This window comes from Poecilia latipinna, unplaced genomic scaffold (assembly GCF_001443285.1).
Source record: "Poecilia latipinna isolate Pla-1442-1.1 unplaced genomic scaffold, P_latipinna-1.0 Scaffold603, whole genome shotgun sequence".
NCBI lineage: Eukaryota > Metazoa > Chordata > Actinopteri > Cyprinodontiformes > Poeciliidae > Poecilia > Poecilia latipinna.
In genome coordinates, this window is record NW_015113219.1 from 210,902 (window position 1) to 225,898 (window position 14,997).

At 41.6% G+C, this 14,997-nt stretch overlaps 2 protein-coding genes across 5 annotated transcripts in view; one reads left to right on the forward strand and one right to left on the reverse strand.

Annotated features, from left to right (window-relative positions):
- Positions 1 to 24: 24 nt before the first annotated feature.
- On the forward strand, positions 25 to 8,426 carry LOC106953796 (uncharacterized). 2 transcript variants are annotated; one of them, XM_015042832.1, is made up of 14 exons: positions 25 to 211; positions 1,319 to 1,519; positions 1,657 to 2,028; positions 2,108 to 2,305; positions 2,572 to 2,931; positions 3,074 to 3,412; positions 3,489 to 3,842; positions 4,911 to 5,113; positions 5,210 to 5,317; positions 5,593 to 5,685; positions 5,766 to 5,876; positions 6,030 to 6,153; positions 6,828 to 7,058; positions 7,182 to 8,426. In XM_015042832.1, exons 1-14 carry the CDS (start codon positions 136 to 138, stop codon positions 7,979 to 7,981), a joined length of 3,570 nt encoding a protein of 1,189 aa, XP_014898318.1. In that variant the 5' UTR covers positions 25 to 135; the 3' UTR covers positions 7,982 to 8,426. The 2 variants fall into 2 exon arrangements, with proteins under 2 accessions (XP_014898318.1, XP_014898319.1); XM_015042833.1 differs by having other exon boundaries at positions 6,828 to 7,019.
- A 1,547-nt stretch (positions 8,427 to 9,973) lies between these two features.
- The window catches only part of ints13 (integrator complex subunit 13), a 10,575-nt gene continuing 5,551 nt past the window's right edge, over positions 9,974 to 14,997 (reverse strand). For 2 of the 3 annotated variants that reach the window (XM_015042835.1, XM_015042836.1), the window contains exons 8-18: positions 14,672 to 14,695; positions 13,238 to 13,322; positions 13,045 to 13,137; positions 12,468 to 12,557; positions 12,188 to 12,366; positions 11,950 to 12,114; positions 11,688 to 11,842; positions 10,703 to 10,933; positions 10,489 to 10,619; positions 10,261 to 10,396; positions 9,974 to 10,180 (exon numbers count right to left, since the gene is read on the reverse strand). In XM_015042835.1, coding sequence (XP_014898321.1) covers positions 10,144 to 10,180; positions 10,261 to 10,396; positions 10,489 to 10,619; positions 10,703 to 10,933; positions 11,688 to 11,842; positions 11,950 to 12,114; positions 12,188 to 12,366; positions 12,468 to 12,557; positions 13,045 to 13,137; positions 13,238 to 13,322; positions 14,672 to 14,695 — 1,326 coding nt within the window. In that variant the 3' untranslated portion in view covers positions 9,974 to 10,143. The remainder of the gene's footprint in view (positions 10,181 to 10,260; positions 10,397 to 10,488; positions 10,620 to 10,702; positions 10,934 to 11,687; positions 11,843 to 11,949; positions 12,115 to 12,187; positions 12,367 to 12,467; positions 12,558 to 13,044; positions 13,138 to 13,237; positions 13,323 to 14,671; positions 14,696 to 14,997) is intronic. The other variant, XM_015042837.1, reaches the window with a different exon arrangement.

Sequence of the window (14,997 nt, forward strand, 5' to 3'; positions counted from 1 at the left end):
CGTCACTACAGCGACCAGAAAACTGGGCGCCATTTTGAAAAAAAAAAAAAAAAAAAAGTGAAAACATTCCATATTAATCTTTTGTACTATTATCAGTATTTTGTAAGCTTTGTGTTCACGGTAGAAGAAGCGGACATGGAGCCAACGGTGAGCTGGTCTCCCGAACAGACCGAGGCGCTCCTCTCCCTGTGGTCGGAGGAGAAAATTCAACGTGAGTTGGCAATATCGATAAGCAATGAGAAGGTTTATAGGGAAATGTCAGGCAGACTGACCGCACTGGGAGTCAGTCAGTGGTGACAAACCTTAGAGACAAGCCTGTCTGAAACACCCTTTTAATTGCTCTGACGCTTAGACTCTGTCATAAAGGATGGTGATGCTGCAGGACTCCTGTGAATATATTGTTAGAACAACAACATTCACTAAAAGCCCAATATTCACCGTTAGAAACTGATTATCTCATCCGTTCTTTATGAAATTGATCATTCATTTAATTCTTAAGGTTCCCTTGCTTGTTCCCTAAAATACAAAAATTATCTTTTAAAGAGCCGTTGAAATTAACATTGTTTACAATGAATGCAATTATCAATTTTAGCACATGCAGTTTTAACAAATATTTATGAATTTTTAACCTCTCAAATTATCAAAGTCTTTTTGTTTATTCATTTTAAAAAGTACCGAGAGGTTGAGTGAGATTTTTTAAAGAATACTATATAGTAAAATAAAACACATCATAGACTTTATTATTATTATTTTTTGTACGTTGTCAGTTTTAAATATATTGCTCTACTTGGATCTCCTTGGCACAAAAGTGTTATTTTAAAGACAGGCACTGAAATGTTATGAATCAACATTCGATTTAATTTAAGTTTTTTAATGTTATTAACTTTATTCATCACCATACAAGAAATATTTCTAAAAGTTTAGCCATGAGTCATGTTTGTTCTTTTAACAACATTGATTCTGATCAGACTTTATGTGATTGTGCAAAGTTATTAAGGGGAGACGGGCATCTCTGCTGTGTTGAAAACAATATACCATGAAATTCTGAAAATATTTCAGTAGGGAAAGAAGAATAAAAGTAGGAATCAAATTGTATTGTAATGCAAAATCAAAGTAATTTTAAATGGAACTAAATTACAGAATTTTTGCAGGGACACAAATTTATCCTTTTAGTTTAATATGTATATGAAAAAGTTGGAGAATGTAAAATTCAAATTAATTCCCAAATGTACATCCTGGGCACATTTTATATTGTGTGCATCAAGACAGCCAAAACTAATACACTAATACACATTTTATCCTTTTTCTCCCCCTGCAGATCCATCTGTTGTGACAAATATTCCCAATTCTTTCACCACAAGTTTCCAAGGACTTAAAAAAACAGAAATCACAAAGGATGCTGTTTTCTTCCCCATTAAAGTGGAGGACTCTAATACTCCGTGCACAAGCAACGGGGCGGTTGAGGCTTTATTGCAGACTTCAGCCATGTGGCCACACACCACTGTGGGAAGAAGAAGAGGTAAGATCAAGGACTGATTTGTCTCTAAAAGTGAGAATACGCCATCATAGTGGTGTAAATAAAGACAGTCTGGTGTAGTGGTACACTAGAACCAATCGACTCTTCACCTTTGGCTGTATCCTCTTTGTTTTTCTCAGATAAGCCCACATGCAGCTGGTCAAAGAAAGAGGTCCTAACGCTGCTGACGCATTGGGCCAATCCGGCCGTGCAGCAGGAGCTCAGTCGCAACGTGAGGAACAACGCCGTCTACAGCAGCCTCAGCGCCAAACTGGCATCGCTCGGGTACAACAAAACGGCGCAGAAGTGCAAGGAGAAACTGAAGAAGCTGAAGCAGGATTACAGGAGAATCAAGAACAGCAATCACCTGGACGGTGGGAAGAATATATGGTTTGACATCATTGATCAGGTTCTTGGCGCTTCGGTTGCTGCAGCACAAAAACATCCAGAAACCCCAAAGCTGTCCTCAGCAGAGCCCGCTCTCCCAGTTTTGTTTGAAGAGAACTGTGAAGGTAATCAGAAGTAAACATCCGTCCACCTGCAGGTTCCAGTAGGCGAAGCTTATTAGTTTTTAATGCGCTTTTGTTGCAGGTTTTTCCCCTCCGACAAACGACTTTGACACCTTCTCCGAGCCCGACCCGGCGCCCACGCCCTCCAACGTGATGAAAGAAACGGATTTCTTCGTAGTCAGAATTGAAGACAACACGGCATCGACAAGCACGGCGGGTTCCTCCGTCTCTCAGCAGGCACCTGACATGTTTGCGACCAGACATGTGGAAAAACGAAAATGTAGGTATAAAAGCCCTGAAACAGAAGGTTAAACTAGTAGCTGTTTTAATCTTCTGTTTCCAAAAACACAACAAATGAGAACTTATCAAAAGCCTTTTATCGGGTCCTTGATCTTGAAAGAAAAATTATCACACAATTTCCTTTAGCATGTTGCACTTCAACCATCAACCATCAACATTTCTGCCTGTAAAAACCTGTGTTATGTGTTATTTAGAGCTCAAAACTTATGAATACTGAGTTTGTGCAACTTGCTTTTAATCAAACAGACGTCCACACATGCAGCTGGTCTAAAAAGGAGGTCCAGGCTTTGCTGGCTTACTGGGCCAACCCGGTCATCCAGGAGGAGCTCCGCCGCAACGTGAGGAACAACGCCGTCTACAACAGCCTCAGCGCCAAACTGGCGTCGCTGGGATTTAGCAAGTCGGCACAGAAATGCAAGGAGAAAATAAAAAAACTGAAGCAGGACTACAGGAGGGTGAAGAACAGCCAACATGTTGGCTGGGCAAGGACTGCGTGGTTTGGGATTCTGGATGAAGTCCTTGGTTCTCAGGGCGCGCCGTCGAAATGTTCCAAAACTCTGAAACCTTCATCAGGAGAGCCGAATGAAGGGGACTTGGAGGCTGAGGGTTAGTGGAGAAATTACAATGAAAGCACGAATTTCATTCCTTACAGTGTCGCAGTTTTATGTTTAAATCTTGAGCACCTTAGAAATATTATCCATAAATTTATACCCAGCACTTTCTCTTCTTTTTCTTTCAAATCTCGCAGATGGATGTAGGTGGTCCGCTGATGAAGTGCAGGTGCTCATCACTCTCTGGGCGCAGCCAAACATCCAGAAGCAGCTGCTCGCCTCGGAGGAAAACGACGAGGTCTTCACGTACCTCAGCGACGAGCTGGCTCAGGTCGGCTTCGCCAAGACGCCCCAGCAGTGCAGTCTGAAAGTGGACAGGCTGAAGAAGGAGTACGCCAAACTGAAGCAGGAGGGCGCAAACGCGAACGATAAGAGCGACTGGTTTGCCATCATGGATAGCGTTCTCTTCCCCGAAGGAGACGCTTCCAAAGAGCGCAATTTATCCGCCGTGCTGACGGCCTCCAATCCCCCCGAAGGTGAGCGACGATGTTTGACGGCTGGACGCTTTGGGGAGGAGCTTAGAGTTCATGTCTGTTTTGTGGTTTCCAATAGATTTTTCGCACACTCTTTGGACGACGGAGGAAGTTGACGCTCTGCTGACAAAATGGGCAGAGGAGCACGTCCAGGACCGGCTGAAGTCCACCGAGGACGACCAGAGGGTGTACGCCCAGCTGAGCTCCGAGCTCGCCACCCAGGGGTTCGACAAGACCACCAGTCAGTGCAGGACCAAACTCCGACTGCTCAAACAAGAGTATGAGAGGATCAAGGAGCAGAAGGACTCCAAAGCACAAAAGACTAGGTGGTTCGTCATCATGGAGAATGTTTTCCGTTGCCACAAGCCAGAAACGGAGTCCGGTCCGTCGTCTGTGGAGACTTTGCAGCAGGAACAACCTGAACGACTAGAAGGTATTGTTTTAATACGGACAGAAAAACACACAAAAAGTAATTTACAGGTTATTCACAGGTGCATCTTAGTGAATTGGAATATTATCAGAAGGTTTATTTGTTCAAGAAAGTTGATTCAAAGTGTCTCCATCCATTGTCTATACCTTATCAGTCTTCCTTCTAATGATTTTATGAACCTTTCTTCACGGTCCTCTAAAGTCTGTGGTTAACTTTGTTTATGCATCTTCTTCTTCCACACGTTTCCCTTTCAATCAGCTTACTGTCAGAGGTCCTCACACCTTTTTCTAAGCAGTTGTTCCTCAGTAAACCTTCGCTTAATGTGCTTGTGTACATCTTCATGTTAGTTTTTTCTTCCACTCAACTTTCCATTTGTATGGCTGTACACCGTTTTCGGTCCTTGTTCTTCCTTCCACTGAACTTTCCAGTTAATATCCTTGTGCAGCTTTTTTTCCAGTTATTATACTTGTGCTCTTTTTTCCCTTGCCACAGTTTTTCCTTCCACTCAACTTTCTAATAATATGCTTACATATGTCCTTCTTTTTTGCTTCTGTATGCTTTTTTTAGAGGGGGACAGTAGTTTGGTCTGTTTGCCGAGTTCACCCTTTGTTCCTGTAACGAACCGGTGAATGATCGTGTCCCAGCTTTCTTTTCTGTACTCGCCCTTCCTGTGAACCCATCAGAATCGATGAGGACTTCTTCTAGAAATCAGTCAAATCAGCTGTCTTTCTAATGATTGTGTAGACAGTAACATGGCCATAACATAACTTTCGTATATTAAAACTTCTGCTTCATCTAAATAATAATGTGTAATTTATAAAAAAAAATCACTTTCTGAACCGACTTACTGAATTAAATGTCAGTCTAAATGATTCAGATGCATCTGTAAAGGAAAATAAACTTTGCTAAAGACAACTGTAGTAATAAATAAGACAATAACACTAATAAAAAGGTAAAGTTTGAATGTTTCTGTCTTGGTGATTCTCAAGAAAAGAACAAGGTTAAAGTTTCTCTCATATTGAGACGCATCGACGCTCATCTGCTCATATCAGGATGTCGTCTTGTTCGCAGCGTGCGGCTTGTCCATCCCGTCTCTGTGCCTCCTGGTTCCCACCCTACGCCTGATGTGTGCCTTTGCCTGGAAGGTGATCCAGAGCGGCAACGTTCCACACTACCGAAAGGTGGAGGAGCTGGTGGTGCTGGTGACGGAGTTGTCTCCGGAGCTGCTTACAGCCAGAGAAAGAGTTCAGCTCCTGCTCAGGCTGAGGGCGAGGGTAACTACAGCCACATCTCACTGCATTTTTACTCAACATTTCGTAGGAGTAAAAAACGTTACAGTGAGCACTTGTATATCTCTGTGTCTGTCTCAGTTTGTGCTGGAGTTGTGTCAGAGTCGGAGCACGGCGAACCTGCTGAACATCCAGCCTCACCTGAGGATTATCCAGGATCTCAAGATGGATGCTGTCTGCGGTCAGGAGGTTCGTAGGAGGTTTTTATCTTGTACATTTTTCCATTTTTAGTTGATCTGAAAGTATAAAAAGTTTAACATGGAAAGACGAGAGAACACGTAATTTGACTAAGGTGGCTGTAAAGAGATGGCTAATGACCAAAACTTTTAGTTTAGTTTGAGACTTTTTACACATAATAATGTGACTATACATTAATTTTCAGCATTTTGATCTTGATGTCTGTCTGCATTGCTTATCGTCACAGAAGACGGCTAACGCACTTCATTGTTTTGGTTTCGACTCAGGAGCTGAATGAGCTGGAGAGTTCAAAGTCAAATTTTGTAGAAGTTGTTTATGCCTTGCTGGAGGACGCAGAGGAAAGAAGGAGGTTTTTCAAGGTGGGATTCTCTTAAAACAGTCACTGTGATTCCAGTACAGTTTCAATAAAGACTGGACATGCTGGTTGTTGTCTTCCCAGGAAGTCTTCCCAATACACTATGGAGAGCAGTATGAAGCCACGCTACAAAGATTAGTTTGGAAATTCATCTCCAGATTGGATAATCTCTTGCCCATTCCCGATATAAAACAGGTAAACTGTCAGAATGAGTTATTGAAAAAAGGTGCTGGATATTAAAGAAGAAGCTCCAACTTGTTGTCAAATACTTTGGCTTAATTGTTAGGAGTGGATTTGGTTTCTGTGTGTTAATGTTTTTATTTGTTGTTATTTTAATGCCTGATGCAGACTGCAGAGTGGCTCAGTAGCGCCCCCTCAGTCATGGAGGAATGTGGGAAGCTGGTTTTGGATCCAGAACAGCTGAGGACGCTGCTAAACTTCCAAGAGCAACAAACAGGAAATCCAAACAAATGTAATTGACTACAATTTTGAAGAAAATAAATAAAACCAGCATGCTGGTTTTTATTATTATTATTATTATTCTTTTGGTTAGTTTAACATGGTAATCCATTCCAGTGGAATATCAGTGGATAGTATTTGAAGGTATTTTAAATCTTTTTCCTGTCATTATGTCGTAGGATTTTTTTAAAAGTTGAATGTCCATCCCAATGGACATCAGGAGTTTGTGTATGTTGTGCAACGCCAAATCATTCAGTGTTACCGTGCAAAGAAAGAAGCATGTCTGAGCATTTCATAGCCAGTTAGTGCTTCTATGTTATCTTCTATGTTAAGCCACGTGAGAACAGGATTTAGACGGTAGATTGGGAAGTAAAGCACTCCCAGTTTTTCCAAAGTGTTTCATCCAGAGGAGTTCAAGCTATTTAGTGAATCAATGGGTGATACTGTCCTGCTAGATGAAATTATCAGTCTGTGCCACACAAAAATCTGGGGAAAACGTCATCGTGAGTTTTTCCAGCTATAATGCAGCAGAAAAACTCATGTCTACTGTAACAAATGTAAAATGTCTTTTTTGCCATTTATTTCTACGCTTGAGAGGAGTAAAAATTAGCTGAGTAACAAAATTTGGCTCACTAGAAAAAAAACGAGGTCTGAAGGGGTTTTAATGGGTTTTTTTTTCTCTTACAGGCTTGCCTCAAGCTCAGAATATGTTTTTGCCCTCGCTGTCTCTTCATCTGAAAGCAAACTCGAGGCAGCAACTACCAGTTCAGCGCAAAGGGTCGTCTCCTGATGACGATGAAAGCCAAACGCACGACAATTCGATCCTGGAGAACCTGGAAGATAAACAGAGCGATGGAGTGATGGCAGCCAACTGCTCAAGTATGCATGAAGACGTGTATCACGACAGGTTTTACAGAAGTATTTGCCCTCTTACAGTTTTCTTCTGTATTAGCTTTTTGTTTAGTATTATCAGGCAGTTTTAAAAATGATTTTATTTAGGAAAGTGAAGCTATTCGGAGCTGTTTTATTCGTCTCTTTCAGGTGTCATGTCTGCACCTTTAAAACTGCATCGCTGCTCCATGTGTTCCTTCACCGACACCAAAGTGTCTGCACTCCTCAACCACATCCGACAGGAGCACCTGAGTCCGATAGACGACGCTTTCGAAGACCGCTTCTTTCAAAACACCAGCGTGGGGCTCGATTGTGAGCTTTCCAGCGAACTCTTATCAAATGTAGCAACATCAAACAGCCAAGGTCCTCCATATCAATGCGACAAGTGCGACAAAAGGTACCTCTCCAAATCGTCCCTGATCGTCCACTACCGGATCCACACGGGCGAGACTCCGTACCTGTGCTCGCACTGCGGCCAAGGGTTCAGGTCGTCGGCCTACCTCGACCTGCACACGCGCGTCCACACCGGAGAGCGGCGCTACAAGTGTCACATCTGCGGAAAGACCTCCAACCAGCACCTGACGAGGCACATGCGCATGCACAGAGGGGAGAAGAACTACCTGTGCACCGAGTGCGGCAAGGCGTTCCTCTCCAACGGGGAGCTGAAGCTTCACATGCGGTACCACACGGGGGAGAGGCCATACACCTGCAAACACTGCGGGAAGGGCTTCATCGCCAAATGCCTGCTGACTGTTCACACTCGCCGGCACACCGGAGAGAGTCCCTACCGGTGTCCAATGTGTCCGAAATCCTTTCCCACGCTGAGAGCGCAGAAAAAGCACCTTAAGATCCACTCCAGCAAAAAGTCCTTACAGTGTCTGGAATGTGGTCGGATCTTCAGGCTGGAGGACACTTTTAAACTTCACGTTAAAACACATGAACTAATATAAACCTGTTTTAACAAGATTCTGGTTTTTAAAAAGTTCAAGTTACACCTTTGCCAAATGTTCAAGGTTTTAAAAACAAATCACTGCCTCTGGAAGGATTAGCGCTTTTATCATATTGTGACTCTAAAGGGAAAACAACTCAAGTTTGCAATGCAATTATTTTAGAAAAACTGTAAAGCTAGCATTCCCAAAAAAAACAAACAAAAAAAAACTCAACATAAATGACTGTTTATGTTCTGATGTTTTATGATTACTCCGAAAATTATAATCTTGATTTAGATGTTTTTCACTCAGATATTTTCACAGAACTTTTTTTAAAAATTATGCACAATGTCAACTCCCCCCCACCCCCCCAAAAAAAGGCCTTCAGGGGAGTTTAATGTAAACGTGCGTAAAATGGTTCCTTAGCAGGCTTATAATAAATGAGCTGTTACTTGATACTGAAAAGTATTTTTTACTCTGACTTTTTCTTTTTTACATTAGCAGTCATTTGGGGAGTCGGGGTACAACTTGGACTTTTCACCAATCCATCACAGAATACTTAGCATGTTAGCTAAATTTTGTTTTTAGCTAATTATTTAGCTAAAATAAATAATTTTTATTTTAGCATAGTTATGCTTAATACTTTTCGAATAAAATATTTAGCATTAAATAAAAATGACGATACACGTTTTGCTAATATTTACCTATTTCATTTTAACTTTACTTAATTATTTAGTTGGATTAAATATTTAGCTTGTTAGCTAAATTACAAATGTGGCTAAAAATTCGCTGAATATGCAGTGACACTTAAACATACGAATGTTTAAGTGGCAAAGAATTTAGCACTTAGCATTTGCTGGATAGAGTTTTTTGCTAAATATTTAGTTTTGGTTAATAAATTACTTTATTTTAGCTAAATGTATCGCTTAGTCAAATTTTAACTGAAATAAAATATGTAGCATGCTAACCGAACAAGTTAGCAGAGCTAAATACTTGGCAAACTAGCTAAATTAAATATGTAGCGCTATAACATTTCCTTTTCTTTTTGAACATGTAACTAAGAAGACTTTAACAGTTCAGGTTTAAATCATCCTTTTCGCCCCCGACTGTCAAGAGATTTTGTTCAGAGTACTGCAGTGATTCCCTCCCACTGATCCTGGCCGCTCACCGTGCGACTTCCACGAAGCCTTCCGCAGAATCGCTCACCAGTCGTCTGACCCTGTGACCTCACCGGGAAATCCCCCATCTGCACTGGATCGAACAGAGCCAACCACAGTTAGTCAGACAGTCAGTCCACAGTGAGTACATGAGATATGTCTGCTGCCGTTCACTCCTATATGAATGTATGTGGTTGTTCTGGATGTTAGTCACACAGATCATATGCTGGAATGAGTTAATTATAAGAACTGGATGCATGAATAACAGGGAGGACATATGGGCTTATATAGACGAGGCCAAATAGGTTGCATTGAGCTGAAACAGAGCTGCGAGATGTGTTGAATGATTATGTGCATTAATCATGTAAAGTACTTCATAGCTATAAAGGTTTATGACAGAAAAAAAGCATCAGCACCAGTAAAGAAAATGAAAAAGAACGAGAGAAAAAAAGTTACATTTTAGTCTCATCTGACATCATTACTCTTAGTTGGAACTGCCATTTCACGTTCGTTAAATATCTATCAGTAGGTATATATCCAAATTTTATTTAAGCCTGTGAATGTTTCACTGCTGATATCTGTTATTCAATAAGCAAAGTCTTAAGCACAAGCTGAGAATATTTTCACATATATTTATCAAAAATTAAAAGAAGAGCTACAAATACCCCTCTTTCCTTTAAATTCATATATGATGAAACCTCTAGGTGAGATTAAATGTTTTTTAGTATCTTTGTTGAGTCCACTACTCCCTCTGCTGCTCAAAAATATTTAGTAACATTCAAAAAACTTTGTGACTTGTATACTTATGCTAATTTTTGTGTGGCAACACTATTATTTCTGATAAAAAAGCAAACTTTGTTTTCTACAGCCAGCTTTTATTGAATAATACAGTACGTAAAGATCATATCTACAAAATGACGTGTAAAAAAATTAGAAATTTATTGTTACAATTCACCATCCGATTCAGTTATTATCTGCATCGGAGAACGTCGGAGTCTTCGTCGGAGAAACCGATCAGTTGGACGATCATCTGGCAGCTTTTCCATTTTCATGGGTATCTATCCTGTAAAAAGCACAATAAAATGTACAACCCACAAGAACAGGACGGATGAAAGCGGAGGCCGGGCTGGTTTTAAAGCTTACCCGTTCTCCTCCTTCAGGTGCTGGTAGAGCTCGAACTTGCTGTTCACCGAGCTCGCTCTTCCAAAAAACTCTTGGTGCTTCCGAGAATTGGCCACAGTGATCCGATTGGTCCACATGCTGAGGAGTGTGGCAGGACCTGAGAAGAGGGAGGGGAGAAAAAAAAACAATCAGGATTTGTTGTTCGTTGGTGGGTTGTTTTGGTTTTAATGTGAAAGCTGGGGCTGGAACCTTTTGCTCTCTCTGGAGGCTGAACGTCCTCCGAGATCAGGCGAGGCTTCTTGATGAGCGGCTCCGGTGAGTCCGGGGAATCTTTGATCACTTCGGATTCCTGATCCTCCTTCTCCAGCAAACCCTTTAGCCTGCAGCGGAGAGGAGAATCAACAGACATCAGCGGAGGAGATGAGGAAGAGCTGCACGTGCAGACAGGAAACATCACACTCACCTTTCAGATTCCTGCCAGCTTTTGTCTTCTGCCTCTTTGCTGCCATTTTTCTCTGTCCTGTCCTCCCTATCTTCCCTCTTCCTCCCCCTCTTCTTCCTCTCCTCTTCCTCTGGAGGTTTGCTGCGGCAGGCGATGATGCAGTCCAGAACTCTTTGGTGCCTGTCGGTGGCGCCGGCGTGTGTCTTCACCAGCGTTTCCAGCTCGTTCCACATGATGCGGTACTGCTCATCCCTGCCCAATGACATCAATTCAAACCCATCATTGACGTGATTCATCCTCGTTTCTGGTGAGACGGAGTAAAGTGCCTAGTCAAAGTCCAAACCTTCTTGTAAATCCAACTGAGAACTTGTCGGACGCTTCTCCAGCAAATTTTGATTAAACGTTTGATAAGTTGCACCGTCTGTGGCATAAATCCAGCCCACCTTTAGCTTTTTATGTTGCTCTTTAGACATCAAACACCAAACTACATCAACTCGTCCCTCCAGCTTTTTGGAATCCAGAATCAACAGATCCCCGCTTATTTTCGCACTAATGCAAACTGTGCATTTATTGCACATTTTTTTGCAAAAATTGTAAAAAAAAAAAACATTGTGTTTAAGTTGCTGCTAACTCCCTCCTGCAGGTGGCAGTATTTCTTACTTTTACTTCACCGCTTCCTCAGCCTGACTTGATGTCAAGCTGTAGTCTGTGATTGACAATGTCATACATAGCCGCAAATATTTATAAAAATGTCTGATTTTAATTGCAAAAAATAAACAACTGTGAAATCCTGGAGGGGCTGATCAATGTAAAGAGATGTTCAATTAAATCGCACTTAATTTTAAGAAGTGCTAATCGAACGCAGAGACTGCTTTTTGTTAATATTTCAATTTGCTAATGGCTTTATAAATGCATTCTGGCACAGCCGGCCCTTTAGGAACTTTCATGAAGACTTTGACGCCCCTGCTCTGGACGAAGGATGCTGAATTAGTTTTAGAAAGCTCACCTCTTGGGGCCTTTGCCTCTGGATCCGACTGTAGAAATGGGGAGCGGGTCGCTCTTCCTCTCCATGTCGACCAGGTTGTAGATGGTTTTCTGGCAGGTTAGCAAATCCTCCTCAGTGAGAAGCTCTTTCACTATCAGGTTAGCCAACGGGACCACCTGGTGGAGATGAACAAAAACGCATACACAAATCTCTAAATGCTGATTATACGTGAACGAGGCGAATATAAAAATAAAAAACCCAGAGATTTCTGAGTGATGCTCACCGCCTGCATGTTGAAGATGGTAGTCTGGGAGATGATCATTGGCCAGTATCTGGTGTAACGTTCCAGCTGACCTTTGGCCCTTTCTACCGGCAGCTTCCCTGAAGGATCGTGAGAAGACTCTGCGACAGGAGTGAGCCGGTTGTCCCTCATAAACTCACCAAAATCCTGAGGGAAAACGGCAACGCTGCGGTTAAATCGTGCGTCGCATCTCGGCGCGGGCGCAGCGAGATGAACGCACGGTGATTCTGTAGTCCGTCACTCGGCCGCCACAGCCCTCGCTGATGGAGGGCGGGTCCTCCAGGGTGGAGCGGTTGCTGTTGAGGACGTGCAGGAAGATCTCGCCTCCGTGGCTGCTGAGCATGTGGCTGATGACCTTAGACCCCGACTTTCTAGGTTGCTCTAGTAACACTGATCTCCCTGTGAGCAAAAAAAAACAAAAAAAAAAACAATAAAAAATAGGAGCAATCATAAATGTAAATTTTTGAGAACAGCGCCATTGAAAGAGATCAACAGCTCACCGTTAAGAAGAAAGTTTGTCAGGCATGACGATGGACGACTGTTTACGTCTGTAGGGGAGATGCGGTAGGCTCCTGTGCAATAATGCAGTTCTGCAGAGGTAAATAAAAAAAAAAAAATCAAAGAGTTGTTAAGGTATTTCTAATTATTACACTCGTTAGCGTTACTTTAATGCGGGAAATTCTGTATTCTACGACGTAAAGCACTATGCATTATCGTCTTCTTAAATTACAGCTGCTTCAAGATAATTTAACGACATGTAGATGATTAAAATGAACATACGGTATAACTGAGGTCAGGTGTATTTCTTCGTTTCAAGCAAAAGATTGATCTGTTGTACAAGTTCTAGATATCCGTTTGGCTTAGTTGCAAATTTATTTCCCTTCAGATAAACAACGTTAATCAATTGCATAATTACGTAGTTTATGTGATGGCTTGTTATACACTTTTGTGCAAAATGAAAGTGAAATGAAGGTTTCAAATTTATCAAATACGCAGTTTCCCCTTGGAGATGAGTAAAAGTATTTCAGTTAAGGATAAAAAAAATAAATAAATAAAACTTGTGTCGATCGGTCCCACCGATGCTGTTCGTCCGGGGTGTGCACCATTTCAGCGTCATCGTCTCCTTGACTCCGTTTTCTCTAGTGCTTGTTCCTGCCATGTGCAAGTCCCCTGCAGAATACACGCCCCAAATGTCAAATATTGGATCACACTTTGAAAGCATTTGGTTCAACTACTTCAGCCCACGGTCCTGTGATGCATAAAGACCCACCGCTTTTAAAGAACTCAATGTGTGCGTCTCTGTGATGCAGGAGCTCGACGTCGTAATTCGCCGACGTGTTGGCGTGCTGCTCCTCCTGTCCGCCCGCACACAAAGTGACAAACACGGGTGAGACTGGAAAACTGGGGCTCAAGCGTAAACAGATATGCAGAGGCAAACATTAACTCTGCTTGCTGATTTCATGTATCCGAAAGGAGGAACGAGGATGGGCGAAGTAAAAGAAAAGTGATGGTTGCTCAGGGAACCGTTTGTGGAAAAACTGCGTCGTATGTTTGGGATCAAGTCTGATTTGATTTGACACACAAAAGACAAAAAAAAAAAAAAAAACTGCTTCAGATTTCTCAACCATGTACAGAACTTTGCAAAAGTATTCAAAAATCCGAACTTGTTACAACTGCAACATTTAACGTGTTGTATGAAAACAAAAGTATTGCTAAAGTATAAACTAAAAAGAAAACAATAAACTGGTTTGAAAACTTGACTGTCTACTTTTTGCATAAAATGCAAACCTGGGTGGTTTTGGGGCATGCTTCCACCAACTTTGGGAAAGCAACAGAATCGGATTTTATCCAGTGAATTGAAATTCGGTTTGAACTTTGACTAGGCCATTCTAACTCATGAGAATGCTTTGATTTGAAACTTTCTATTACAGCCTTGGCTCCCGTTCATCTTCCCATGAACTCATCCCGGCTACAGATGTACTCCGATGATGTGTTCAAGTCGCTTGTAGGTCAAAAAGCTTTCTTCTCTCCCATCTTCAATAAAAGTTTGACTAATAGTTGTTCTGCCTCTTGGCTGCTTCTTTGATTAACGCTCTCATTCTCACACAGGCCATGTCTTATGGATATTAGCAGTTGCACCGTACTTGTTGCATTTTCAGATGAGGGGCAGACTAGTCTTATGTGAAATATTTGAAGCTTTAGATTGCATTGGATTTCATTTAGGGGTATCACAGTAAGGGGTCTGAAAGAGGTTGAATATTTTTGCAGTGTACTGTACATTTGGCTAGGACTCAATCGGACTTTACAAGGGAGCACATGGACACACTGAATGGAAAAAAAAAAAAAAAACAGTTTTCCATTGGAGGACAATAACTGAAAGGGAGGGAAAACAGAGCAGAGCAGGACTGGAAAACTTTCCAGGAATACACACTGATGGCAGTAAGTAACTTAGAGGAGGCAATGCTGGTCACATTTCCGCACAACAGCTACATAATCAAGGTTGCTGTTACATTTTAATCTGGTAGGAAATGTCACAAATAAGGTCAATCCTCTCTCTTGAGCAGTAAACACTTTCAGACCAACGTTGCCTGTTCTCTACTTGAGCCTCGGCACCAAAACAAATGACAAGTTTCAACAGCGGAGCTACATGCTGTGAACTCTTCCCTATTGCGTACTTTGATGTGTGTGTGATCAGAGTACTAACCTGTTCGCAAACATTTAATGTGGGCTAGCAAAACAGAAAATACAGCATGAAACCAGCAGCACGTTCACAGTCATATCAGCATGCAGATGGGCTGAACAAAAAAATAAAAAATAAGTAAAAAAAGACGAGGCTGGAGAGATTTGTTACGACGATTCAGCAAGCAAAAGAAAAACAATGTGCTTTAGAAAGGAGGAAGTAACAGAAATGCAAGCAATATAATGAGGAAAAATAACCAAGCACAGTGATCTGAACTCTTTTTTTTTTTTTTTTTTTTTTTTTTTAAAGAAAGAAAAAAAAACGTCAAAGTTTTTTGTTGGGGAAAAAAA

Bases quoted from the DNA above. Each gene is read 5' to 3' on its own strand.
- LOC106953796 (XM_015042832.1), top strand. From the start codon at position 136: ATGGAGCCAACGGTGAGCTGGTCTCCCGAACAGACCGAGGCGCTCCTC. The intron at 2,306-2,571 runs GTAGGTATAAAA...TTAATCAAACAG, and splicing joins ACATGTGGAAAAACGAAAAT to ACGTCCACACATGCAGCTGG. The intron at 5,686-5,765 runs GTGGGATTCTCT...TTGTCTTCCCAG, and splicing joins AAAGAAGGAGGTTTTTCAAG to GAAGTCTTCCCAATACACTA.